The sequence below is a fragment of the Enoplosus armatus genome, chromosome 1 (assembly GCF_043641665.1).
Source record: "Enoplosus armatus isolate fEnoArm2 chromosome 1, fEnoArm2.hap1, whole genome shotgun sequence".
NCBI lineage: Eukaryota > Metazoa > Chordata > Actinopteri > Centrarchiformes > Enoplosidae > Enoplosus > Enoplosus armatus.
The window spans coordinates 27,271,304-27,299,127 of NC_092180.1; the positions used below are offsets into that span (position 1 = coordinate 27,271,304).

The following is a 27,824-nucleotide window of genomic DNA, read 5'->3' on the forward strand; positions in this document are numbered from 1 at the left end:
TATGTCGAGAAGGAGTGGGAGCGTTAATGGTAGGCACCCTCTTCTCCTTTCTCCTCACATCTCTCTCTCTGTCTCTCTCTCTCTCTCTCTGTCTCTGTGTCTCTGCCCTTCTCATCTCAGTTCTCTGTTTACGTGGCAGCAGTGGCAGAGGAAGATGGAGGGGAGAAAATTATGCTCAGTGGGACACTTGGAGGAAACAGTTTGAAATTGAAATGAGGACGACCTACCCACTACCCTCTCCCTCTTAAAACGGCCTTCAGACTTATTCTCTCTCTCTCTCTCTCTCTCTCTCTCTCTCTGTATGTCACACACACACACACACACACACACAGGCTCCTGGATTTGTTTTAAATGAATATTGCTGTGTGATAGACATGTGATTAGCATCACAGCCAAGCCAAAGTGGAACCGTTTTCATCTCGAGATATGCGGGCGGAGGGAAACAGCTAGTTGTGTAAACATGAGAAGTGGTTTTTTTTCTCCCTCATTCTCACCTCTCATCCATAAATTATCTCTTTCTTTATCCCTATGTCTCTCCCTTTCCTCACTGTCCCCACGTCACTGCCTCGCATGGCACTTGGACTGGATTGTGTGTGTGTGTTTCTGACTTAAGCTACCTTTGGGGACACATTTCAGACTAAAGACCAGTTAATTGGGGACGGCTTGTCCAGTTGGGGACAAAAGCAGATTTTTGGGTCAGTGGTTTGGTGGTTATTGCGGTATCAAATAGTCTGGGAGAGATACATGTTCAAAATCCCCACCTGATGGGGATGGCTCAACATTAGAGCTCTGCTCCTTATTACAGGAGACCCAGATACTAGTTCCGACCCTTCCACTCATTAGATCTGTGAGCGGGTTGGGGGGGTTTTGCATTTCATTGAATTTCGGCAAACGGCCGTGGCAGTTTTGAAAGTGGAGTTGAGCAGGTGCCCAACGCATCTCATGGGGTTGGTGGCACGGTAGGCACAGTCCCACTCCCCCAACCAGAGGACCAGGGCTCAATATCCAAGCAAAAACCCAAATCACCTGGACCACCAGGGAGCAGAGGAGTGAGTGGCTGTTTGGAGGCAGAATTTTGGCCACCACCTGGGTGGGTCAGGGTCAAGTAACGAGGTGGTAAGGTTAGATTGACAAGCCTATTAGGTTAGTAAATATATTGAATATTCAACCTAGTATCGTGACCATTGGGGCAGTGGCAGATAAAACAACATGTTGGGCTAAGTATAATCCTTTGCGTGGTCTGGGTTAGGTTTAGGCCAGCGGTCAGGGTTAGGATAAGAGGGTTAATTGGTTAACTTCAATTGGTTAAGGTTGGGGTTAGGGTTAGACAAGTAGTGGTTAGAGTAAGGGTAAGTATCCAGGAAATGAATGTAAGTCTACGTAATGTCTACGTGTGTGCGTGTGTTTATGTCTCGACGGTACCGAAGATGGGCATGTTTGTATAACAAATCCCAACTTAAAATGTCAGCTTTACCAGAGCGGTGTCTCATTTCAAATTTATTTTAGGCCCATAGCAACAGCACAAATGACAACCAGCTTTTCCCCACGTGCATTGTGCTCATATAATTGTAAAACATGTCGCCACATGCTCCGTGGACAAAACTTTAGGGTGGAGGTGGTGGGGAGGTTAGAACCATCACTATATTGATATTGTGTGTTTATATTTTTATTTGCTCTACATGAAGGAGCTTTACTTGAGAGCACACTGTCATTAAACGGTACAAATTTCTGTTTACTATATGGGACTTTTTGCTTTTCCTTGTGTTTATTAACCTCCAGGGAGTCAATCTGGCTTATTTGCCAACTGGCCAAATTGGCCTATTGATCCAGTCTTTTCAACCAAGTAAAACCTTTTTTTTTTCCTCCTGATCCCCATTAGCTTTAAAACCTGAGTCTTGGGCTCTGGTCAGTTCAACATATGTTCCCATTTACCCTCAGTGGTATCTTGCCTTGTAGATAGTTTTGATTTGATTTGCTGAGGTTTTGATATCTGTGCTGCTGGGCCTTCCGCCATTGTCCCAAAACAAGGATTGTTGGTTGATCTGTGCCACTCAAAGTATCAAAAAAAAATACATTTGCTACATTGGGTGCATCTCTCTGCTCAAAGATAGAAAGTTGGCAGTTGCAGATTTGAAGACAATTGTCCTCACTGAAAACTGCTCACAGGGAAGAGAGCCGGTTTCTTTAAAGGACTTTGGGTGCGTTTCACTCCCAAACCCAAATACTGTTCAGCTCCATTCTGCTGGGAAACAGCTGGCAAACAATGGCCCGGTCCTTTTCTTCTGTTGAGGTGAATCGATTCCGGTATTTGAGAATTCATGGTACTTGCTTCACAACACCCGCAAGAAGCAGCATGTTGTAGTTATTTGTTTAATTTTATGATTACTGCTACTAGTGTTTTGTATTTCTGCAAAATATTGAAGCTCATTAGTGATGCTTTTGATTTGTATATGGTGCCAAGATTTGTGAGAAATGGTGTACTATTCGTCGGCTGGCCCAATTATGCCACAGTTACAGCTAAATGTATGACAGCTTATAGCATGAATAGTCAAGCTTTCTGGCCCAATTGTTTTAGTATTGCTGTATCGCTGTGCTAGCCCATGCACCTGTAGCACACAACTAAAATGAAATCTTTGCACTGAGGCCATCTACTGGACCGATTCCAAAACATTTGGTAACTATTACTCATTTAGACACCAACATTTATAAAAAAAAAAAAAATAAGGCCCAGGTTTAAAAATACCAGGATTTCCCTGTAACTGTCAAAACATACATTTCAATACTGCTAATAGGTGAACAGAAATTCATCACCACTTAGTCTGATCTCACATTGTAATAAGCTACAATTTTACACAATCACAATTGCAGTGTGACTTACTGTGACAGAGGCCCATTATCTATAGTGACTAGATGAAACAATGTATTAAATCTATGAATGAATAATAATTCATTTGTCTTACATCGTACGGATATCGTAGTTAGACTATTCTTCAGTAGAACATGTGCTAAGTAATGTTACAGACTGATTGGATAGCACGTTTATATTCACTCAGACTTGGCTAACACAAAGAATACATTGTTAACTTCTCAGGAATGCGCTTTACATTTACGGTAGGCCTGGTGGACATCTTATCTCAGACCAGATCAGAAGTGCGGGAGAAAGAGTGTGTGTGTGTGTGTGTGTGCGTGAAAGACAGAGATGGGAGGAAGAGAAGATGGATGTGCTCAGTCTCTCCTCTTTGACTTGATCACCACCTAAAATAATCTGTCATTTTATTACTGCATTGTCTCGGCAAGACATGTGTTTCTCAGGGTTAGAAAGTCCTAGTGTCGTTTCTGACAAGTGTCCGATTGGCATTTTTACTATTGAGAGGTGAGAAGTCAGTTTACAGATCCGGTGGAGTCTCAGAATTATTCAACACCCCCCCCACCCCCCCCCACCACCACCACTGGAATTCCACAGAGTGAGGAGGTGAAAAAGCCAGTTCCCTGTGAGACGCTCACCTCCATGTCGGCTGATTGTCCAGTGGAATTTAAAAACAAACCAAGGTTGTTCTCGCTGCACGATGAAGACTTGAAATTTGACTTTGAGACCTGCCAGAGGACAGTTGCATCATCATTAAAATGCACTTAGATGGAAGACACAAAATGCTAACATAAACACTGTTAGCAAACCTGGCCTGTTGCCATTTTGAGACTGCAGGAGAAAAAGGAAATGAGGGTCACTCAGCTGACAGTTGTGAAAGGGCTAAGAAAACATGAAAAAAGAAGGCAATGTTTTGTTTTGCTCAGTCTCAAGTCATAGTCAATCTTCAGTTGTCTCGACACTTTATAGATGTGTCTGCATGATTTATAGTAAAAAAAAAAAAAGGGTTCAAGTGTAGAAAATAGCTCCCTTGATGATGGATGACACATGCTTCACGCAAAGTGAATTGTATGGGAGAAGCAAGAAGAAAAGCTTCCAAATGGAGCTGCCTCAACAAATGTTGAGAATAGAATACGTTGAACACTAATTACCTGGCAAAGATCCCAACGAAACGTCAGCTTTGCCTGCTCCAGTATGTCAGTGTTTTACTCGTGGTTCATGCTAATATCAAGCCTTTACATCATGTGTGAACCCTGTGCATTGCATTAAGACTCATTAAGCTAACGAGTCATTTAATTCTATTATGCATTTGGGTGGTGTGTGTTGAGAGGGAATTTGCTCATACATACTAATAACCAATAACAATGTCCCAGTATGTGGCAAATTATGGTTGTAATTTGTCTCACAAAGAGACATTTTTTTTCAATTCCAGACCAGACATCTGAAGTCAAAGTTAAGCTGAGCTTGTAACTCTCGTACTAAATGTCCTCTTTCTCCAATGAAGGTCTTCCAGGGCCTCCTTTGTGTTTTCTACAACCTCGGTGACGGGGACTACAACCTAACACTGCCCACCTATCGCCTCGACAATGGTGAATGGCATGAGGTCTTCCTAGATCGGCATGACAATGAGATGACACTGCGACTGGACGGCGGCGGAGGGCAGCGGGAGGTCACGGGATCGCGGGGCCGAAGCCGAGAAATCATCATTGACCACACTGTGGTGATGCTTGGAAACACCTTCCCCTCCGGAATCAACAAGAGCTTCCAGGGTAGGTGATGACCACACATCCAGCTCATAACAAAATCTGCAAGTGTCAATCGGAGCTAGGTTTAAGGGCTTTCCACTGAATTTTCTGTTAATTAACCTACCGCAAAACAGGGAACGCACTACAGGAGATTTTCTGATTTGCAAGCGTTTCCATTGCTGGCCAGTTTTACTGTGCATCATGGGACTGTTCTCAGAAACGACTTTCTAAACAACAGGTGTTAAGAACAGCCTATGTGAAGGTTTTCGTGAATTGGTTATACTGTAGGCTGAATCCCAAGCTCTTTGCAGCACCTCCATGTGTCATGTGCATTCACACTTGGGAACTGTCAAGTACATCTGCACGGGAGCAGCTGGAGCAGCTAGAGGCTGAAGGACAACTTGTTAAATGGACAATAAGTACGATTTTTTTAATCAGGTCCCATAGCACAAAATAATACCAATGTCTCAGCAATGGCTTGGCCACGGGCTGACATTTTTAACAGAACCTCCTCAATATGGCCTTTCAGGGAACTTTCAGTCTGATTTGCCAGATGTGGACAGGTGCCTGACTATTGCATTCTGTTTCATCCTACTCTCTGCTCCTTTCTGTGTAGCCACTTTCTAAGAATTTATCTCCATGTAGCAACTGTAAAATATGCCCAGATTTTTTGAACAATTCATTGATGAAAACATTTAGTTTGCAGAACTATGTCTGCACTGGATCATGGCCCTATACACTAAGATGATTACTTCTTGAATGCTTCCATAGTAGTAAGGTTTCTGAGCTGCCGTGCACTAATGGCTGAAGGTTTACACGGCTTTTATTTTTCTCACCTCTGTAAAGTTGCTTCTTTGACTTGTCCAATCTCAATTACATTCACAAGTTAAAAACCAATTACATTCACAAGTGGGCTTCCCTTTATAAAGCAATCATCAGTGAGCGTTTCAACAGTTGAATGAATGAAGTGAATGAATAAAGAACCACCGGAAAGGAAAACTACCGTTATTGTGCGATCACACCTCCTACAAGCGCAGTCAAAGGAAAAGAAGGTGACGAAGCCTGAAAGGCCAATGTTATCAACACTGCAAACACAGGAGAACTGGTCAAGAGTGTGTCTCAAGCTAACATGATCACACATGTATAAAACACAGGAAAGCCGAGATATAAACCACACTGGTTCAAGATTCACTTTGGATATGGACTCTCTATGCAGCACCTGGTTCTTACTGGGCAGTCTGACCCAGGTTGGCTTCCAGAAAGTCAGGGGTTTGTTGTCTACAAATGATTAAACAAAAAAAGAATGCGTGGAGCTTCTACTGGAAGTTTTCCTCTAAGATACACGGACATGCCAAAGCATTTCAACAGTGTTTTCTCTCAATAGACAATTGAAGTAGTACACCCAAATTGCTAAATATACAATATATATATACATATTTTTTTCTTTCTAATGACTAGGATTGGTGGCACATACCATCTCAAGATTTTGCACAGAAGAGCACGGCTACAAAAATCACTTTGCTCATCGTTTGAGAGAGTCCTCTTTTAAAATCTCAGGCAGATGAAAGCTGCGTTGAATTGTTAGGAGGTAAACATTCTGTGCAGAGAATGGGAGAAAGGTGATGACACACAACAGCATAAAGCTTCCTGAATGTCCCTTTCAGTGGAGAGCTGACGGACCATACAATGGCAGGATGGCAAAATGACACTAAAGATTGTTTGCTATTCAACATCAAAACACCACCCAGGCTATACTGTACGTAACCCGTCTGTGTAGAAAAAGAGATAATGTGATGTGTTTGATGTGTCACGGGGTAAAGTGAAAAGGGTGGTGTATTGTTCAGGGCATGTGAGACAGTTTAACAAGTATTCCTCCTGAAAAGTGCTACCAGAAATAGTTCCTTTTATCTATTCATATGCACTCTTTTCAAGGGAGAATTGTGACGTTTAATGTGTTAATGAATGATTGATATGACAGTTTAATGGCTAATTCACCCAAATGCATATTTATTGTCATGGGTGATCAGGGCCGACCCCACAGCTGAGTGTATGGTGAGGCTAGGGGCGGGAAGGCTTCTGTGTGTGTGTGTGTGTGTGTGTGTGTGTGTGCGTGTGCAATAGTGTCTGTTTATGTGTGTGAGAGAGAGATGTTAGTGTACCATGAATATGAAAGCTTTTGTTAAAACGTGAACTTTTTAAATCCACCGGTGCACAAGATTCTCTGTCTTGCATTTGACCCCTTATTCATTTTTGTACTGAACAACAAACAAACGATCATGCAAGACTCTGAATATCTTCAGTAACATTTATGTAAGATATTATATAAGTAAGAGTCCTTTCAGACACTCGTTTATGACTCTTGTAAATATGTTATATCATAAATACATGTGCCTTCTGTTACCTGATTCCATCTGCAGGATATAGAAGTGTGCTCTCATCTGATGCCCCTATCGGCTTTCCAAAACCGCTACAATTCAATGTAAAAATAAATAAATAAATAAATCTGTTTTAATGAAAATGCCATGGTTGAGGTTTGGTTGGTTTGGGCACAAAAAGGTTCTTAGTTAGGTGTAGGGAAAGATTATGGTTAGTAAGTACCTCGATGATGTTATAGGACCATGGTTAAGGTTAGGGAACAATCGCAGTCATGCTTTAAAAAAACTACGCTTATATTTGGTATGAAACCATAGGCTGTATAAAAGAAATGGACGTAGCCACCGTGACGTCACCGATTGCTTTGTGGACTACCGTTTTGAAGACTCGAGTTTGGCATTTTGGCCGTCGCCATCTTGTTTTTTTTGGAACCAGAAGTGACCACATTTTGGAACAATCAAACGCAGCTGTCTTGATTGACAGGTCGCCGTGGTAGCCACGCCCTAAAGCATACCCTGCTTTATTGTCTATTTTACTCTAAATGGGACCACCATTTACAAAATGAGCATCACGCTGTATTGAAGAAGTCTTAAACTTGCGATTGAGACCATAAACTCATTAGGAAAATGTTTACTGAGGTAGTAAATCAAGTGAGAAGTTGGGTCATTTTCTCATAGACTTCTATACAATCTGACTTCTTTTTGCAACCAGTGGAGTCGCCCCCTGCTGGCCATCTCCTCACTGGCTTTTCAGACCCAGAGGTTGGTGCGTGTTCGATACGGGAAATGAACAGCAGTCTCCCGAAGTCAAAGTCTGATGTTTTATTGGCTCATCCATTCACTCCAACCTCCTCCTTATGTGGACTTTGTAGCTCTATAATAATGTGACCTGACTTCCTCTTTTGCTCCCTCCCGTCATAATTACTATGGCTTCCAGAGGGCCTTGTCACTTTAAACTAAACATGTCATTTGCTGATGATATTGTCCTTCTTCGGAGGACAGACTTTTGAAACATGTCAACAGTCGTGCTATAGCCTTCAGGTCTTTGAAGTACATTTGATTTATTTATTTAGCATAAACCAAGATTCCATTACAACAAAAATAAGGTCAACTCTGTATTGAATGGATTGCACTATGTTACAGTATATGTCACAGAAATTAATCAGAAATGCTGCAATATGCTTCGATTGGCCTTTTTGGTCATTTTCGCATAGATGTTCCAATTCCAAGTGTACAAAATGAAACTAAAGTAATTCCAGTAATGCAACATAAAACTATAGATATTCACTATGCGTACTTGTATATGTTAGAACAACATTTTTTTTTTTCCATGGGTCAACACATTGTACATAAAACAATAATACACAACCTTACAGTGAGTAACTATTAAATCTACCTCTCATATCACTCCTACTCCATTGTCACACATTCACAAATTCCTGTGTTTACAGCAATCCCCGACATGAACAAGAGAACTCTGTTGTGAAGTTTGCGTGTGTTGTTTGTTGTGTGCTGCACAAAGGGACTGCAAATGGAACTTTTGTGTTATAAAATCACCATTAAACAAACCCTTGAACCTCTTTCCATTGTACTGTGCATGTGACCTTACCCATGAGCAACATGTCAACTAGCCTAGCATAGCAGTGTATAGCTAAACATCTCTATTTCAACACATTTCTGCAAAACATTCAACTCTAAACATTGCACGTTATTCACAACACTCTTATCCCTTATACTGGGGTACATGCATGTGATCTTGAGGAATATCAACCCACCTGTATGTAGAAACAAAGGCATTTAAGACACAATACAATAAGAAATATACATATATATATATATATATATATATATATATAGATGTCTGTTTTAAATGCATTTAACCTATTATTTTAGCAATGAACTGTACCATAGTCCCATAATGAACTGTACGTTAGTCCCAATGAGTTTGACATATTTTTATGTCATTTTTTAACCCCAGCCCGAACCATTTACACACTGTGCACATTTTTTTGTGTCAAAGCGATGAAACATGAACCACAGTTTTGTCCACACTGACTGCTTTGCTTGCACATACGAACCCAAGCTTTGGCAGATACAGTCGAAAGATTCGGAGGGAAAAGGAGTTCCGGTGAGGATGCATAGAAACTAGAAAAAGGCAAGATACTGTATGATAAAAGAGAGAGGAAGAGGTCAGAACTATGGAGCGATGCAAACATAAAGTGAGAGAGAGAAAGAGAGTCATGTCCACACGAAATATTGTCCTCTTCTTCATGCGCATAACTTCTCTGTCTGTAGCGCGATGAATGTATAACGGAGTAAAAGTAATGATTTTTCTCTAAAAATCGACTCAAGTAAGAGTAAAAAGTATGTTGCATTAAAAACTACTCCAACAAGTACTATTTACCTACATGTAACGGGGTAAATAGTAAACTTCAAAAGCACTTCCCTTCAAAAGAGGCAGATAGATAGATGATAGCGGGGATGGTGGAAGAGAAAGTGTATGTGTGTACGTTTGAGTTGCGTTTTAGATTCATGTATAAATATGACTTATTATTGACGTAGTATCGTGCAAGTCGCAATGTTATTAGCTCGTAGTTAGATCAGCGAGTAGCACATCCTAAATCACTGTGTGCATTCCAGCTCTGCAAATCAGCCAGACATAATTTTCAATTGATTAGTTGAATGAAACCTTTATTTTGAGTGTGAAGAGTAGTAACAACATGATAAAACACAATACTGGCACTAAAACAAGAACTACAAGAGACAAATACATGATAATGATCAAGACACTCCCCACTGTGCTCAGCTTTGTGCCTCGCTGTGGGGAGTGACAAGGTCAGAGCCATAAATGCTGTACATATGATATTCTACAGTCCCATAATAATCCATTCGACCGAACTGTTGCAAGTCCAGTAGTTTAAAGCGGAACCAGGAAGTCGGTCTACGTGTAAACTGTGACGGGTGTTTACAATGGATAGTTTGGGTTGTAAGTTTTAAGCCTTACCTGGGGGGTTTGTTTAAAATCCATTCTTCTTTGTGGCAACGTGACCATGTTCCCATATGTCAGTAATCACAATTATGGTTATAATAAGAGGTAGAAACAATGAAAATAAAGTATCCTTTAAGTACAAGTAGGATCAAGGCCCATCAGGGTTTTGTGTTTGCAATGTTTCTCTGGTTGAGCATTTTGCGAACAGCCTTTCAGATATGTTTACCCCCCCCCCCCCCCCCCCCCTTCTCAGGCGTGACATGTGTAAACAACACAGCTATCAGTGCACCGCGGAGCACATTATGCAGTACCCAACGCATACGAAAAATCTTTGCCTTCAGTGTTGTCTGAGATTAGATTTCCTCGAATAGTATGAACGGCATTTTAAGATGCTGCACAAGGAACACAATGTAACGTGTTTCCACTAAAAAAACTATTTTGTTAAAGTGACAGAGCGGTCTGGGGTTTGAAAACCGTGGTGGGTTTATGCTGCAAGAGCATGCAGTTGATTCACGCACCAGGTAAAACTCTGTTTAATTAAATTCCCTATCTGCGTAAGTGAATGTAGATAAAAGTTGTTCTATTGAAGCCCTTTCCATTTTTCTCCCTGCAGGGTGCATGAGGGACATACGCCTCAATGGTCGCTACATGCCACTGGACAGCCAGCCGCGAGATGGGGTTTCCCAGGTCAGCATACAAGGCCTCTCCCTTGGGTGCTCGTCTGACTCCTGCAAACGGAACCAATGCAGCCCCCCCTTCACCTGCGTTGACTTGTGGAGAGTGCACGAATGCAGGTACACACACACACAAATGTGTCTGCAAAGTTGAGCGCATTCACACTACGGATGTTCCACTCATCATTTTGACACAAAGGCATGAAGACACATGCATTTAAACCCACTCACTCAACCTCTGCAGCCATTTTTCAGCATTTGACCTTGGTATTATTTTTGTTCATAGCCACGTAAATGTGCTGTAAAATAATCTGGCACTGACCTACTTGAGAACGTGGGAAAATGGTTGGAGAAAAAGCATCCCCGAGCCTTTATTTGTTCTAAAGCTGGTGGAATGTCTGTGCAAATCCCATGGCCACCATTTCATGGCAGACAAATCAGTTGGGCTGCCTGCAGGGAAAATGCGGCCGCCAATTACCATCCACTTGATGTAGAGGACAACCAAGACAAAGTCCAGGCTGGCACGACACAAAGCAATCGCCAAGCAACCACTGGAGTGACAATGACACGAGGGACAACAGATAAATCGCGTGAAACAGTTATTGAAAAACCCTTTCGGACATGCACCTCTTTATGTAAATATGACGGCAATATAACACGTTGGTCTCATGTCCGAGTAAGACATCAAATCATTTTTAACATTTCCGCAACACTTTCAACACGACACAAGTCTGTGTGCCACTGGAGCAGAAGAGATTATAAAAAAAAAAAAAAAAACCTTGTAGAACCACAGTAATAATCTGAGCAACACATTATGTATTTAATATTTTATATTCACGCCAACTGTACGTATGAATAAATAAACATGTAGCAAAATGCTTTACATGCAGCATGTGAACGAACAGGAATGAAGTCCCAACGTAGCGTCCTGTCATTCAAGGCTTGCGCACTGTCAGTCATCACAAAACAGACGGCACTCTGATGATGTTTCATGGTAAAAAAAAAAAAAAAAAAAAAAAAGAAGAAGAAAGATGTGTCAGTGTGAGAAGCAGGGAAAATGAGTTTTAAAATCCATCAGTGATGCAGCCTGTGGAAGGGCAGAATAACATTTAGAACTCACTCTCACCCTCTCTGTTCCCTCTCGCGCACCAGGCGCCGAATATCAACCGGAGCACAAAGCTCGTTTCCCGCCATGACGAGACTGAAGCCGTGAGGAACATTAGCTTCGTAGCCACCTGTGTCTGGATGACAAAAACAAGCTTCATCAGTTAGATGAAACCAGCATTTCAAACAAGGATCCGTTTACTTGTCATGAGGAGTACTGCTCAGCCTCTGAAAACACGTTACATAACACCTTATTTGGCTCTGGTGGAGGTCTGGGGTGGGCTTGGTAACAACACATTTATAACAAACAAACAAAAAGCCCCCAACAAAAACTGTGAATGTGGAGTTTTGGAAGCCTCGGGGCAAAAAATAATGCTTGGTTACATTATGGGAAGGACGCAGCTGTTTCAGAGCCCAGCCTAGGGAGTAAAAGTCAACAGCAGTTTGGACCATTCTTTTTTAGCCCCTCAACTTTATAGAGGTGTATGTGATGGAAAATAGCTGCAGAGCCCCTTTAAACATGGTTCAGCTGAACCTGACACCTTCCCAAACTGTTAAAATAATCTCTCTGGAAGAAAGATGCATAGAGATCACAAATTGACTGTAGCTCATTCGGTCTAAACTCGCCAGCAGCAGTCTTTCTTACCTTAGTCTACCTTTTGTTTCTACGGGCTTGATCGCCTGACTAACTGTCTTTCCTGGGGTGTTGGATGTGTTAGTGTACACACACAGCTTAAATCAGTGCGTTTGTTGTGATGCCTCGCTTCTCGGCGTCTTGATTAAAAACCACGGGCTGAACAGACAAAAGTGTGAGGTGACTGCCAGACAATCTCAACAAGTGCCAAGCTGGTTGAAGGTCATCGGAAAGTATGTGCTCATTTTGTTTTCTTTTTAAAACTGATGTATCTGCTCTTTGGGGGGGGGGGGGGGGGGGCAGCAAAAAAACAACAACAAATGAGCAAGTGAACTCATTGAGCCTCTTAGTCATGGGAAGGGGGTGTCATGTGAACTCAGATCAGCACTGCGCCGCTAACCCCTCAGCCTGCCTGACGGAGGAGGCAGTTTCAAAGTCAGTCCTACAGTGCTTCATGTGACGTCATGCATTATTTTAACTCCAAAAGCACCAAAGAATTGGTTTGCATCACTTAACAACATTAAAATAGATGTATACACTGGGGGGTGGGGGGGGGGGGGGCTTAGTTGTTGCTGCTAAAGGTAATTGGTTAAATCACGTTGGCCAACATAGTGGGTTGCCGGTTGACACTAAACTAGTGTTTGTTTGCTGGAGCTCTCTGCCACGACACCCCCAGCACACTATGACTGTATGTTCTCATTCAAAATGAATGAGGAGGCTGGGTTATATTTATTTTTTTCAGAGGCGGTGTTGTTGTCAGTCTAAACATGGCCATCAGAGAGGCTTTTTAAAAGTTCAAACCCCACAAGAGCCCGCGTGTTCGGCAACAGCCACGTCTCCCTTTAAAAGGCAATGAATAAGGCAGTCCACCCCAGCTGCTCAGCCACCAAGCTAAGCGGCGGAAAATAAATTATCACCCCCCCCCCCCCCCCCCCCCCCCCCACCCCCCACCCCCAACCCTGACGGGATTCACACTTTTGCTTGATCAACGTTTCACATGCGCTACTGTACGGCGGTCTGTACGAGGAGTTCGTTTTGTTTGTCAGTGGGAAATGGGAAATGTCATGCAATGAAAAGCCGCCGCAAACGAACAGCCCTCTCCTGTGGCACCCACCGCATCGAACGCCGAGTGCTCTTAGGCGCATACACTAATCTCAGCAATTTTTTCTGCCATTGGTAACATCGCCCTCCATTCAGTCTGTGCTGCCTCCTGGCTTTTAATCTTGCCTCTCCCTGATCCACTCACCCACATCATCCATCCACCAACCTATTTTTATTTATTTATTTATTTATTTATTTATTTATTTTCTTTCCACAATGGCTCTCATTCTCGCACACTGCCCCTCCATTTCTTGGTTTGTATGGCTCTCATCTTGCTCACTCCTGCTCAGTTTTTTTAACCCCCCGCACCATTGCCACATGCCTACCCCACACTAAGGGGGTCATAATATGTCAGTGTGTTCACAGCCTTTTCCACTGCCCCCAAGTGGCCAAAAAACTAAATGTAATTCAGCTTTAAAGGACCATGCCAGTGTTTTAACAAGGTGCAGCTTCTTAACTGCAAATCATGTACTGTTCACTTTGTATTTTTTTGCTGACCCCATTTCAAACACATGCGGTACAGTAGAGGATTTAGACTACATTATGTTTTTTCAAACCTGCATTGTTTGTATCAGCTTAAGGTGGATTTATACTTCTGCGCTCCGAAAGTCACTTTATATCACAAAGTAAATTAAAGTATGTAGACACAGTTACTATGGGGAATACAATTAAAGCACGATGTGTCCTGATCATGGCCGATACCATGCAGCTAGCGTTGCGGTGGTGATCAACAGGTAAAATCCAGTGCTCAACTATACGGCCGACTATAATCGGCCTTTAGGGTCCTCCTCTTTCTACTCTTTTACTCTTTTTGACGGCACAGTACCGCCACAGGCTCCCATCTGCTCCCCTCTGTGCATTAAATGTGTATAATCACCAATGCAACCTTGTGCACGTGCTGTTATATAATGCGATATAGTACGGCGGCAAACATTGCTCTACACCACCTCTAAAGGTCAAAAACCGCAGTTGCTAAAGGTGAGGGCTGAGAGGAGAATTAAGAATGTTGCCAGTGAACGTGAATCGCTAGAGCACATTAGCTGCATATGAACACAATTCACAGGAGGCAGAGTTTGGCGGAAGATACAGTAAATTAACCCTTTAGTGTCTTGCCTGGATTATATTTTTTATAGTGGAAGAGGAACAGTTGCGAGATGAATTACAGGACTGTTTTGGATTTTGTGTTGCTGTTTCACAGTGAAGTCGAGTCGATATTTATAGGCATGAGCAAATCTCCGGGGGCGAGACGCACCTCTGATGTCGTCAAAATGTACCGACCGGTGCTGCTCTATAGACATTGAATTGGATGCTGAATTAATGGGCTCATAAAATGTTTGTTTGAGCTGTTACACCCAAATGAGCTTTTGATTATAGTGGCGCTCTCTGGAAGTGAGGCAGAAAATGTGCCCCCGTCTGCATAAAATCATCCTAGTTACGGCCAGCGCCGCAGTCGACGTTTTCACCTCCTCCAGTTCACTCTCTGTTGAGGTGAGATCGCTGATTAAAGGAGAGTCATTAACTTTCTTTCACTGTGGGAAATGGTTATAAACATTCAATAAGACATTGTTTTGTCCTGTATAATCTATCTTCATTTGGTCTTCTAATGCTGTAACTATCCAGAATCATTCGTTTTGTTCCCCTTTGTTCCTCTATTTTTTAGTGTCATGCTGTTTTTTTTTTTTGTTCCTTTGATGGATGTGTAACTGCTTCTGTAGCGACGTCTCCTCAGAGGGATTATAACACGTTTACCTTATCAAATCTGGTGTCGTGTAAGTCTAAGTGATCCTAATCTACATGCATGTTATGATTCTCTTGTTTTCCCTCCTGCTGCCCCTGTCCAACCCTTCGCCGCAGATGTCCTCCCGGCCACATGATCCGCGTGAACGGGACCAGAAAGTCCTGTGTCTACACCCTCTGCGCTACGCGGCCTTGTCACCAGGGGACCTGCGTGGCCCAGTCGCCCTCCAAATTCACCTGCCACTGCCCGGACGGTTATAGGGGACGCCACTGCGAGACGACGCTGGCCGTCTACCGGGAGGACGTGGGCCTGAGCTTCAGCTCCCTCTTTGCCATCTGTATCTGCTTCATGGCCTTACTAGGTAGCTATTCCATCTACTGCATGTCACACATACAGTAATGAGGAGATCGTTGAGATAATGAGCTTTTGTTATGTGTGTGTGTGTGTGTGTGTGTGTGTGTGTGTTGAATTTGTGATGTTGCCTTCCGCTATGATGCTAAAGAAGCCCAGCACAAAAGAGGAGCCCCGCCAGGATCAGAAATTATCCCATCTAAGGATTTTAAAGGGAAATTCCTGTATTTGTCAGCCTGGGGTGTGTTCTCATTATTTTATTCATTATGACTATTTTCATAATAACACTTGCCACCTCCAGTGTAGCAATTTGTGAATTGCACACCCTGACAAGAACAACATTCCAAGCAGCCCCTTACACTTTTCTTTTGTGATCAGATCCTTATTGCTTTTATCACATTCTTTAAACATACACACTGTGCAGGTACAGATACATATCAACATGTACTGCATGTTGCCTCACTATACATACATATACATACATACATATATATATATATATGTATATATATATATGTATCTTTGAAAATGAGTGCCTTACTTTACCACTAGAGGCGTGTATTACAGGGATGTGGGTATAACAAGACCCTAAGGACGATTTTATTACACTCAGACCAACAGGGACCTGATAACATAACATATAGGTATGATGTGGTGGTGGTTCATGACTATAAAAGTATATACTGAGTATATAAAATAACATTTTTGTGTTGGCTGTTTGTTTGTTTGTAACCCTGTAAAAGCCTTCTTGAGTCAGGCTCTTGGTTTTCATTTGCACATCCCTTTGTACAGGACTGGTTTATATAGCTTAAAGCCAGTAAGAAACTGACCGCAGTTTTCACTACAGTCAGGCTTTCTTTACAGAAAGGTCAGAAAGTCTCTGGAGGAATCGGAGGTTCGGACCATAGCTGCTAAACTTTTGCGGTGGTACTGTACAAGCATTTCCTCTGGCCTGTGGGGGGGTGGACTGCAACGCACTGGTTGTCCGCCGTTAAGATCCAGATTTCTCTGTCTGCCTGCCTGTCTGTTTTCGCTTGTTGAATATTCATCTGGCTGTAACTTTTCCTATTCCTGAAGGATCCTCGGCTGAGAAAGCGCCTCAGGCTCAGTCGTACACAGAGAAGGCGTTGTCAGTACAATGACATGTTCCCCTTGTTTAATAGAGGACAATACAACAGAACAGTAAAGAGCAGTATGAGACAGAGCATAGTACAAGAGAAGAAAGTAGATCAGAGAAGTACAGAATAAAACAGGACACAGCACAATACCAGAAGAAAAAACAAAGGGGAGCTGAAAAGATTACAAAGCAGAGGCAGCGAGAGAAGGGGAAGCAGGATATACGTAGTACGAGATGGATGGTGTCAATGTCACACTGCTGCTGGCCATGTCTGCTTGCCTCATTGGTGATTCAGAGGGCACCTCGTTCCCACCCTGGGACCAGACAGACACAGTTCAAATGATCACTTCTCCTTCACTTCTTCTCACCTCCTGTCCACAATATCTCCCTTCAAACTTGGCTTTGGGCTCATATTAAATGCGACAGCCGACCTTGATCCTGCTGAGGCTCAGTTCTGTTTTAAGTGTTAATTACTTGATTTGTAGGCGTGTACGGTGCTGTTTACCCAAACCTGCAGAAATTGAGATCAATGCTCCGGGGGCTTTGGTAGTAATTTCAATCGGCAGAGCGTTCTGCGCTCGATCGGTCAAGCGTTCCTCCCTCTGAAATTTAAGTAGCAGCAAGAGGAACTTAATGCCTTCATCCAATATTGCTTGTTCAGACGCCAAATGTTTGAATAGCGAGAACAAAAGGAGGGCAGCAGCTATCTTGATGCAGTGCTGAAGACAATGGGCTGTTCTTTTGAGAATGTTATGATCGGTGAAGATTAAAGACAAAATCCACTCTGAAACAGACATCGTATTAGGTCATTCTCTTTTATCTTATCTTTTCTCTTATTGTCTAGTCTTGTATGGTCAACTTTGAAAAGAGAGAATATATACAGTGGGGTTTTATACGGCAAAACACGGCAATTACCGTATCATAGCCCTGTGACTGAAGAGAGAGAGTCAATTTTGGTCCAGACTGAAATATCTTAACAACTATTGGATGGATTGCCTGTAAATTTTGTACAGAAAGTCATGGTTTCCAGAGGATGAATTCTGACAAGTTCGGCGATCCCCTGACTTTCCTCTAGCGCCACTATGAGTTTGACATTTGTGGTATTGAATGAGATGTCTCAACAAGTGTTGGATGGATCGCCATGAATTTGGGTACAAACATTCATGTTCCTCCTTTTGATTAAAATGGGGAAAAGTTACAGTGAATGTTCCATTGCTAATCATTTACATGTTAATTCGCAAATGTTAGCACGGTGACATGGCCAACTGATAAATGGTAAACACGGTAAACAGTACGTGCTAAACGTTAGCATGTTAACATCATTGTGACCGTGCTGATGTTTGCATTTAGCTCAAAGCAAAGCCAAAGTATTTCAGATGTAAATCTAGAAATAACATCCAAAATAAATCAACATTCAGGATTCTTGTTACTTCTGTTCTCAGTCATTTCTCTAACTTTATTTTTAAAAATCATTTTAATTGGGCAACTTTTAATCGCGGATCATATTAGATGCAGGGACTCAGTGTAGTTGAGTTGAAGGCCCTGGTCTGAACAGTTTTATTCACAGAGAAGTCTGGGAGTTGCTCTGTTACTCTTCTATTGATGAGACTGGGAGACTGGCAGAGCTGACCCAGTGACAGTCCCCAGGGTGCTCCTCTGGGGTTGTGAGTTCAGAACAAAGTTTCTAGTTGAGAAATGTCAGCACGGCTACATACCAAGTCAAAGTCCAATCGGCTGTCTCTCGACAGTATTAATGATTAATAACCCAGCCGTCTGAATTTATCATGTAGCTTTAATATTGATTTGGCATTCAACGGTGGGAATTCATTTATTCTGTTTGCTTATTTTGGATTCTACATGTGTGTAAATATCACCCTCTCCTCACTTGCACCTCCTCGCCGTCTTCTCGCTATTGCCATTTCTCTCCCTCAATTTATTACTGTTGATTTGACACTGACATACCCAGCTGCATTTCTGGAACCGTTTATTTTTCTTGCATTCCTTCTTAATCCATTCCTTCTTTTTTTCCCCTTTGCGGAATACACAATACAGGTTTGATGCATCTCTTTCATACCAACGTATGGAACTGCTGTGAGTAAATGATAGTAATGCAAACACGTTCACTTCAATTCAGTGAAAGATTAACTGTTTATTTTAACTGATCTGTGTACAAGATCAATACGTTATTTAACACAGCCACTATATTTATCGTCAGGCCGTAATAACATTTCTTTCAATATGATAGATGAGTTGTTTCAGAGTTTTGTTTCATTCTCACATTACCGTTTTTTTACCTTTCATTTACGGTTTTATGTCCGGCTCTTCTTATGCTTGACTACAAGGAACAACTCAACACTTGCTGTATGTCAGTATGGCAACATACACTATATTGCCAAAAGTATTCACTCACCCATCCAAATAATTGAAATTAGGTGTTCCAATCACTTCCATGGCCACAGGTGTATAAAATCATGCACCAAGGCATGCAGACTGTTTCTACAAACATTTGTGAAAGAATGGGTCGCTTTCAGGAGCTCAGTGAATTCCAGCGTGGTACTGTGATAGGATGCCACCTGTGCAACAAGTCCAGTCGTGAAATTTCCTCACTCCTAAATATCAATCGCTACAGACCTCCAAACTTCATGTGGCCTTCAGATTAGCTCAAGAACAGTGCGTAGAGAGCTTCATGGAATGGGTTTCCGTGGCCGAGCAGCTGCATCCAAGCCATACATCACCAAGTGCAATGCAAAGCGTCGGATGCAGTGGTGTAAAGCATGCCGCCACTGGACTCTAGAGCAGTGGAGACGCGTTCTCTGGAGTGACGAATTGCGCTTCACCATCTGGCGATCTGATGGACGAGTCTGGGTTTGGCGGTTGCCAGGAGAACGGTACTTGTCTGACTGCATTGTGCCAAGTGTAAAGTTTGGTGGAGGGGGGATTATGGTGTGGGGTTGTTTTTCAGGAGCTGGGCTTGGCCCCTTAGTTCCAGTGAAAGGAACTCTGAATGCTTCAGCATACCAAGAGATTTTGGACAATTCCATGCTCCCAACTTTGTGGGAACAGTTTGGGGATGGCCCCTTCCTGTTCCAACATGGCTGTGCACCAGTGCACAAAGCAAGGTCCATAAAGACATGGATGAGAGAGTTTGGTGTGGATGAACTTGACTGGCCTGCACAGAGTCCTGACCTCAACCCGATAGAACACCTTTGGGATGAATTAGAGCGGAGACTGAGAGCCAGGCCTTCTCGTCCAACATCAGTGTGTGACCTCACAAATGTGCTTCTGGAAGAATGGTCAAAAATTCCCATAAACACACTCCTAAACCTTGTGGAAAGCCTTCCCAGAAGAGTTGAAGCTGTTATAGCTGCAAAGGGTGGACCGACGTCATATTAAACCCTATGGATTAAGAATGGGATGTCACTTAAGTTCATATGCAAGTCAAGGCAGGTGAGCCAATACTTTTAGCAATATAGTGTATGTCTCGTACCTGCAGCTGCTGCACAGATCTCTGTCAATTTATCGTCACAGTCCGGTGCAAACCGTCATACATTTTGGGCTGCATGTGGACGGCCCGTGCAGATCTTCGCAGACCTGGCCTGATGACGAAATTTACGTCCACACTGATGTGGGAAGTATAATTTAACGCAAACTGATTTTGCGTTCTTCAACCTGTCACATGCAGATTTATATATGCTTTACATTATTGCCAGCCATTTTCTACTTTGAAGGGATCCTTTGGTTTCATTCATTGCAGTATGATAAGACACTTGATTGCAAGCCGGGACTGTTTGGAAAACTATTACCTGTCGGTGCATATAAGAAGACAGCTCCAGCATCTGATAAGAAAGCATGGAAACACACAGAAAGTGGAAAGCATAGTGAGCATTACAATGTGAATTGTGTCATTTCTAGCATTAGACGGTCAAGGATTGTCTTTTAAGTCTTGGATTTGTATGCAAGCATTGGAACATGCTATCATGGTACATTCTGGTAAATTAGCCAATTAATCACCCTACTTGTTGTTAATTGATGTATGTATGTATGATCTATAACATACTAGGATGCTTCTGCGTGACCTTATGCAGTCAAACAGGCTTGGAGCGCAGAGATCAAAGAAGGATATCCGATTAGGGACACAGATGTTGGTCAATGAGTCACATACTGAATATATATCCGTACAATCTCCACTCCCAGATGAGCTAAGCAGTCATTTCAGTGATTGCTGCATTGATTCTATCACTCCAAAGTCCTTCAAGGTGAAGATGTTTCCAATGTTATCTTCTGTGCATTGTTGAGAGTTTGGAGGAAGGTTGAGCAAACAGAGATTCAAAGTTGTATTTACAAAAAAAAAAAATAGGCCTTTCTCTGGCAGCCAATGGAGAGAGGCAGGATTCCAAAATAGTGAGGTGACTTTGATACAGTTAAGGAACATCATCACTGTTTCTTTCTTTCTACCTGTGACTTGGGTCGGTTCTGATAGCTGGTTCCATTTTGCTTTTGGATTCGCTAAGCTCTGAAACTAACAAATCTCTTACTGAATCTTTTATTTCTCCTCAACTATAACACTTAAGTTAAAAAGAGCAATGTACAAAGCAGTAGCAGGCTTCTCATTTTTTTGTCCGTTGAAACGACCAACTGCAGATTGTATTCACTATATTTATTAATTAACATTATTCTGTAAGCAATTTGCCCAAAGACCAAAGTGAAACTTTGCTATTGAGTTAATGCGCTCTAATATTCTCTACTGTCCTCAACAGAGCCTCAGCAAGCCATCATCTTTGTGAGAGAGTGAGAGGTATTTATTGGATTCAAGGTTGTACTGGCCGTTAAAAGGTTTTAAGGCCAATGTCAGTATGTCTTATATGTAGCAGAGCAGCGTAACAAGCAAATGGTGGTTCTTGAACTTGCCTGATCAAGTGCAAGTAGATAGTTTTACAGTGGTTATTGAGGTTGTTCCCATTTGAATTCGCAATTTTTTTTTTTTTTTCACGAGATCTGCTTAAAACAGCAGCATCAAGACAAACACAGAACATTTTAAGAATCCCCAAAATCCAAACACAGTCAATTTCACTTAAGTGATTAGAGTAAAGTCAATCTTTGCTGTGTAAGTGCTTCAAACGGCAGTGGTCTGACAGCGCAGCAGCAAGCTCACGGGCCAAACCCATTTTAATCTTGACTAAACACAGCATAGACAGCCCCATATTGAGTCTTCCACCAGATCCTTCTTCGTATTCTGCATAATACCCAAATATCTCCTGCTGAAAGTACATTAATACCTACTTAAGTCATGTGGAGCTGGATGTACTGCTGAGGCAGACGTGAGTACATTATGATCCACCCAAGCAATGTAAGTCAAAGATAATTAGTCTGATAGAGAAGTCTGCTTTTTCTGCTGGAGGAAGGTGAGGTAGTTCATGTGCCATAGTTATAGTCTGTGGATAGGAAAATGCACATTCTGAACCTTTGGCCTCCTCGCACAAACACATTCAGTATCATTCAACTTAATGTCAAGCTGTTGAAGCTGACAGGCGTTTAAAAACACAAGAAAAAGAAAGATAGGGCCGGTGCTGATTTTCTGAATGATTCAGCATCAGACATGGATGTGAATATTTTACATCGACCTCATAAACAATAAATCTTCAAATAGCTTTAGATTTACTATCCAGGAAACAGTGTATTATAGGTGATGTACTATATTTTATTAAGAGGCAGTAACACTACAGTACCAATAACTCTAAATCGCCTGTATCTGTGAACGTGGTTGTCTGTTTATGCATCTTAACCCTCTGTCCAGGCCATACAGCAGGAACATCAACATTCTATCACAGGCAGAGCAGGTGGTCACATTGACTAACAGCCAGACAGCAGCCGGCTGCACTGCAACAAGAGCAGCAGACTTCGGACAACAACAACAACCGTCATTAGCTTTCTTCTAAAGTCTTCTCATCTAACTTAGGCCTCCTTCACAAGTGCATTGCTAATGTCAGTTTGCTGGTCAGCTAATTATCTTAAAAAGCATATGAACTTAATTGCAAAATGTCGCTTTGTTCATTTTATTTACTGGCCTGGTCCTCACTCTTCATTACCACTGCTAACAACACACTGTATTTCCCCTGTGATCTCAGTGAGACTTTAAGCCATTATGTTCAAAGGAAAATTAGGACGCCACATCACAGCGAGGGGCATCAGCTGGCCTAGCCAAAGAAAGACTTGAAAATGCACATAGGTCCAAAAGCACGGAAGCCCCAAGCACTTTTTCAGTGTACACACTAGGTGAGCAACTTTCATTGGATTAATCGGGGGAACCATCTTGTAACTACATCCAGTTGCCCTACATCCATTGTTTTATCCTGCCTCTTTCCCACTGAACGGTGGGATAGGCTCAGGACCACATCAGTCCTAAACAAGATAAGCTGGCAGACAATGGATGGATAGAGGGATTGACCTTTCACCTCATTCGTCTTTCAGGGGAAGTCAAAGGCAGTGCAACGGCCAGCATCAGTGGCATAGTTTAACCTTTTGATTACAGGCACATTGGCTACTATCACCTGTAGAGTTGGATCATTGCACATATACTTTGGGGGCCATCACTGAGGACATAAGCTCAATGATTTTTTTTCTTGAGTATGAAGTTTCCACAAGGCAGAAAAGCTCATCTAAAATGCATTTAGAGTATGAATCAACATTTCCCAGAGAGTTCCTGTGCTGCCTTTGTCCCCTATGAGTACTACTACTACCACTGCTTCTTATTAGGACTGCGGCAGCACCTCATACTTGTTCAGCAGGTCTTGTCTGTGAGAGCTTATGCTCTGAAGCTGGAGAACTCCCTCCTCGTCCACACTGAGAACTTCAAAAGTTATGTTCAGGTCAGTGTGTGTCCGCCTGACATCTGAGAATACCCCATGACCAGAAAAATATGAGAGAAGATTTTTTATTTCTGTCTTTTTATCCTTCCCAACACAAACCTGTGATGCAGAATTGATTTAAAGCACCACAGAGAAAGTTTTGGACAGAATAGAAAACGTGATTGCTGATGATATTTTGGATGGTTTCAGGCCTTGAGCTTTTGGATGGGGGCTTCTTACGCTTGTTAGTTGTTGTTTTTTTTTTCCATTGTTATGCTTTGTTATGGAAGGAAACATCTGCTCAAGGTCAATGTTCACTTCTAGCATTGAAACCTTACACATCTAAAAGTTGACACCTTATATCCTGTTAAAAATTACTCTAGAAATTATATTTAAAAGGGTGGATTTTTTTTTTTTTGCCTCTTGTGGGCAGCACTGATAATGCTGACATGTTGACAGACAATTGGCTATTTACACATCTAGAGGATGCAACAATAGCATTCATTTGGAGTTGTGTTTCTGGCCACCTGGCAAATGGAAGTCCAGTATTCACTCCACCAACTGCTGAGGGAAATGTCTGCTCTCTTAGCTGCTAAATACTCCACTTTCTTAAATAGCTAGTTCCTCACTGTCTGTTTGTCATTTGGTACTTGGTAGCCTACTGTATAGTAGGTTTTTCAGAGATTTTTTTGAGAGTGAACCAAACAGTAAAGTTGAGGGCCGTAAAAGCCAAAACAATGAGCTGGAAGACGCTTAAATGCTCTGGGACGGACAATGGCCCAGTCCCAGTAAGCCACAACAACAGAACCCCTGGAACTGGCTCACCTAAATGGAACGCCCCTGCCTATTTGTATGCTATTGTTTAGAAATGTCTGGCTGTGGTCAGGATGAAGGATCTTTGTGACACTGTTGACACATCTCACCATATTTACAAGAGGAGGAGGAGCTGTGTGTGTGTGTGTGTGTGTGTGTGTGTGTACATAGAAAGAGACACTAAGCACAGTTACGTTGGGAAAGCAAACAATAGAGCAAAAGGCAGAGAACAGATGTGGACCAAGCAGATGGATTAAGCGTTATATTAAGTTCCCATGGAGAGTTTTAGTGCCCTATGAGCTGAATGAATGGCTCAAGTGAAAAAAAATGCAGTATAAAGAAGAGGATGAGGCCGTCGGGAATATCAACATTTTCACCAGACATAATTTTAAAATTACGAAGAACAACTCTGTACGACTAAAATTACAATATATTAATTTACCATACAGCGAAAAATGAACTTCCATGGACTCCACCATATGTGAAAACGTCAGCAAAACACGGCATGAACTCGGAGCTTTCAGAAAATGTTCCACTTGATGGTATTCCACAAGAGGGGGACTCTCCTCGTAAGGGTCAGTGTGTGTGAGCTGGAAAGAAACTCAACACCTGCAAGTAAATGTAGTTATTGTTGAACCCTATCACTTTCCTGTAGATACAGTCATTTGAAGCTAGGAACCAGTGAAGACTTAATTGCACCTATTTAGAGAAGGTTATTATCAACAACATATTGGTACTGGCCTTAAAAAAAACCCTGTACCGGTCAAATGATGTCACAGAAAATCGGGCAGAGAGAAGAAGAGTAGTGATTAATCGAGCCCGTAGAGACAGATGGCTGCAGTAAACAGAATTATAGTTCGATGAGGCTAAAATCCATACCATATTATTGATTTGTGTTGATGTACTCATAGACACTGATCTCATTGCAGGGCAGCTCGGATATTGATTGTCTGACTGGAAATCCCATTACACACATACTCATTCAGCTCCATTTGAACTGCTCATGGTACTGTGGATTCCCCCTGCTCATCAGACAGCAGCATGCCGCCGCACTTGTGTATCCGGTCTTTACAGAAAAAAAGAGGCAGCGCGGACGTTTCGAGAGGCCTCTGCAGGACGCTCAATAGTGTTTTCATTTTTGAGGCGTTTTCCCTTCAGTAGTTAACAATGCTTGCAAAAGTCATTCGAAATTGGAACAATTTGGAACTCAAAATCAGCTCATTTCAAACTCTTCCAGTGGTTTTTATGACTGTAGCAATGGCAATGGGAAGTGAATTGGTTTGGGTAAGATTTCGAGGAGTATGTAGTGGTATCTAGTGTGATGCAGCAAGCCCAAGGCGTGTGCTGAAAATCCAGGAGTAGCTTAGGGGTTTGTTGCTAAGAAAAAGTTAAATAGTTAAAGGTGGTTGGACAGAGGGAGGGTAAGTATAAGCCAGGGAATACGAGTTAAGCAGAGGGAGTGAGAAAGTTAAACAAAAAAGGGAGCGATGGTCAAAGAGACCACGGGACCTTGGAGGCAGTGTAAACAAATAAACACATAATATCTCTTTTCAGGCTCGCTTTTCACTCACTCTCACACACACACACACACACACACACACACACACACACACACACACACTGTCAGAAATAAAGATCAAATTCTCCATTTCTCTGTTTGCCCTCTAGAGAGGGCCTTTGAACAGAGCAGATTCATCTTGTACGCCCTGACCTCCAGCTTCCTTGCTCACTTCCCCATGGAGCTCACACTAGTCAGTTCTTCTCACACACACACACACACACACACACACACACACACACACTGACACAGCAGAAAGCAAGTGTAAACACATCAAGACATAGCCTAAACTCCACCACCATAGACCAAGCGGTAACAGACCTCTTATATTTGCAGTTTCTCAGCCTCAGTCTATCTATAGGCTGTATTTTCCCCCTCAAGTAGGCCTAAGCCCTAATGCACAGAGGATATTGATCCATGCAGTATAGTACAGTCGTCCTCACAGCAGCTCAAGATCAGGTTTCTTTGTGTGCCTCTATTCACATGACATCCTGGCTTTTTTTTTCTTTCTTTTTTTTTTAAACAGACTACCCTCTGAAAAAGTAGCAATTTTAAGAATCTGCAGAAATGAAGCACATTTTGATGTATTAATAATACATTTTACTCATACAGCACTTTTCAAAAGAGTTACCAAGTGCTTCACATGGGGAAATTGGGATGAAACAATTAAACACTACAATTGCCAATTACAGTACAGGGTATGAAAAAGGATACAAAAAAAATACCCAACAATAAAATGTCAGAACAGATAAAACACAACATATTAGAACTGATAATAGTAAACAGCTAGGTAGCTGGCCAGTAGACAGCTAGCTAATGCACTTCATAACGTCAAATTATTAACTTCTCTAAATATACACGTATTGCTAACTTGGGTCTTGTTAAAAACATTGTGTTCTTTTTAGCAATGTTGCTACCTTCCAAGATCCCAGCAATTAACTTGGTGAGTACAGTTTTACCGATGGGAATGATGGCCAAAACTACGTGGACCCTGACATTATCTTTTAACTAGCATTCTTGGAAACAGTCACCATCACCATGTGGCATATCTTGTAGACATACAAAATGCATTGTGTGTAACTATTTTGAAACCTGTATCATTTACGCACATGAACGCACCATAGTCGTTTTCATCATTATTTCATTATTTCAGCGCTTAGCACACCTACCCAGCGCACCTTTCAACACCATGAACGCAGCATTTTCGTCGTCAGGTATTTTACAAAGCCTCCTGGTACTCTTTAGAAAAGACTAGCTCTCTCTCTTCGGCATGACAGCCAACCATCAGCATACTGACACTATACACACATACAGACAAAACAGTGTTGTTCGGACACGCGGTGCAATGTTTTTATATTGGGCTAGGTAATAACGAGTGGCACAGAAAATGATAAACGTATACATGTAAGCGCATTATACTATAATTACTATTTTAATTGTGTTGAAAACTGGGACAATTTGGAAGTGAAGTACCTCTTGCACCTGCTAACAAAACACAGGAACTCGCTCATCGAAACATTGCTCCATAGTTCTGCAGGTGATCAAAAACTGTACAGGATACCTTCAATCTCAGACCGTCATTTCCATCATCCAAGTTGTGACTTACTGTATGTCTTTAAAAGCATTCGTTATTATTTTGTGCATATTACTTTTGATCTTATCACTCACTCTCACTCTCACTCTATTTCCTCATTTTTCAGTGAATTAAATGATAGCGAATTCCCGTCATTATCTCATTCTGTCAGCAGGCGGTTGCTTGACGCTCTTAATTTTAGTATTCAATATGACCCAGCCTTAAAGCCTCAAGTCTCATATTATTATTGCCTTTGGGAACCTCCAGGCTGCTGGACCAGCTGCTCAAAACAGTTTTTTTGTTTTTTCTGTCTTTGGGAAGCTCAGGACACCCCACAGTAAATG

The 27,824-nt window shown here is 42.0% G+C and overlaps 1 protein-coding gene across 1 annotated transcript in view; it reads left to right on the plus strand.

Moving 5' to 3' along the window:
• Positions 1–27,824, plus strand: part of LOC139283424 (neural-cadherin) — a 263,675-nt gene that overhangs the window by 228,007 nt on the left and 7,844 nt on the right. The window contains exons 33-35 of the mRNA XM_070903433.1: positions 4,371–4,635; positions 10,586–10,766; positions 15,340–15,584. Of these exons, the coding sequence (XP_070759534.1) occupies positions 4,371–4,635; positions 10,586–10,766; positions 15,340–15,584 (691 nt within the window). The remainder of the gene's footprint in view (positions 1–4,370; positions 4,636–10,585; positions 10,767–15,339; positions 15,585–27,824) is intronic.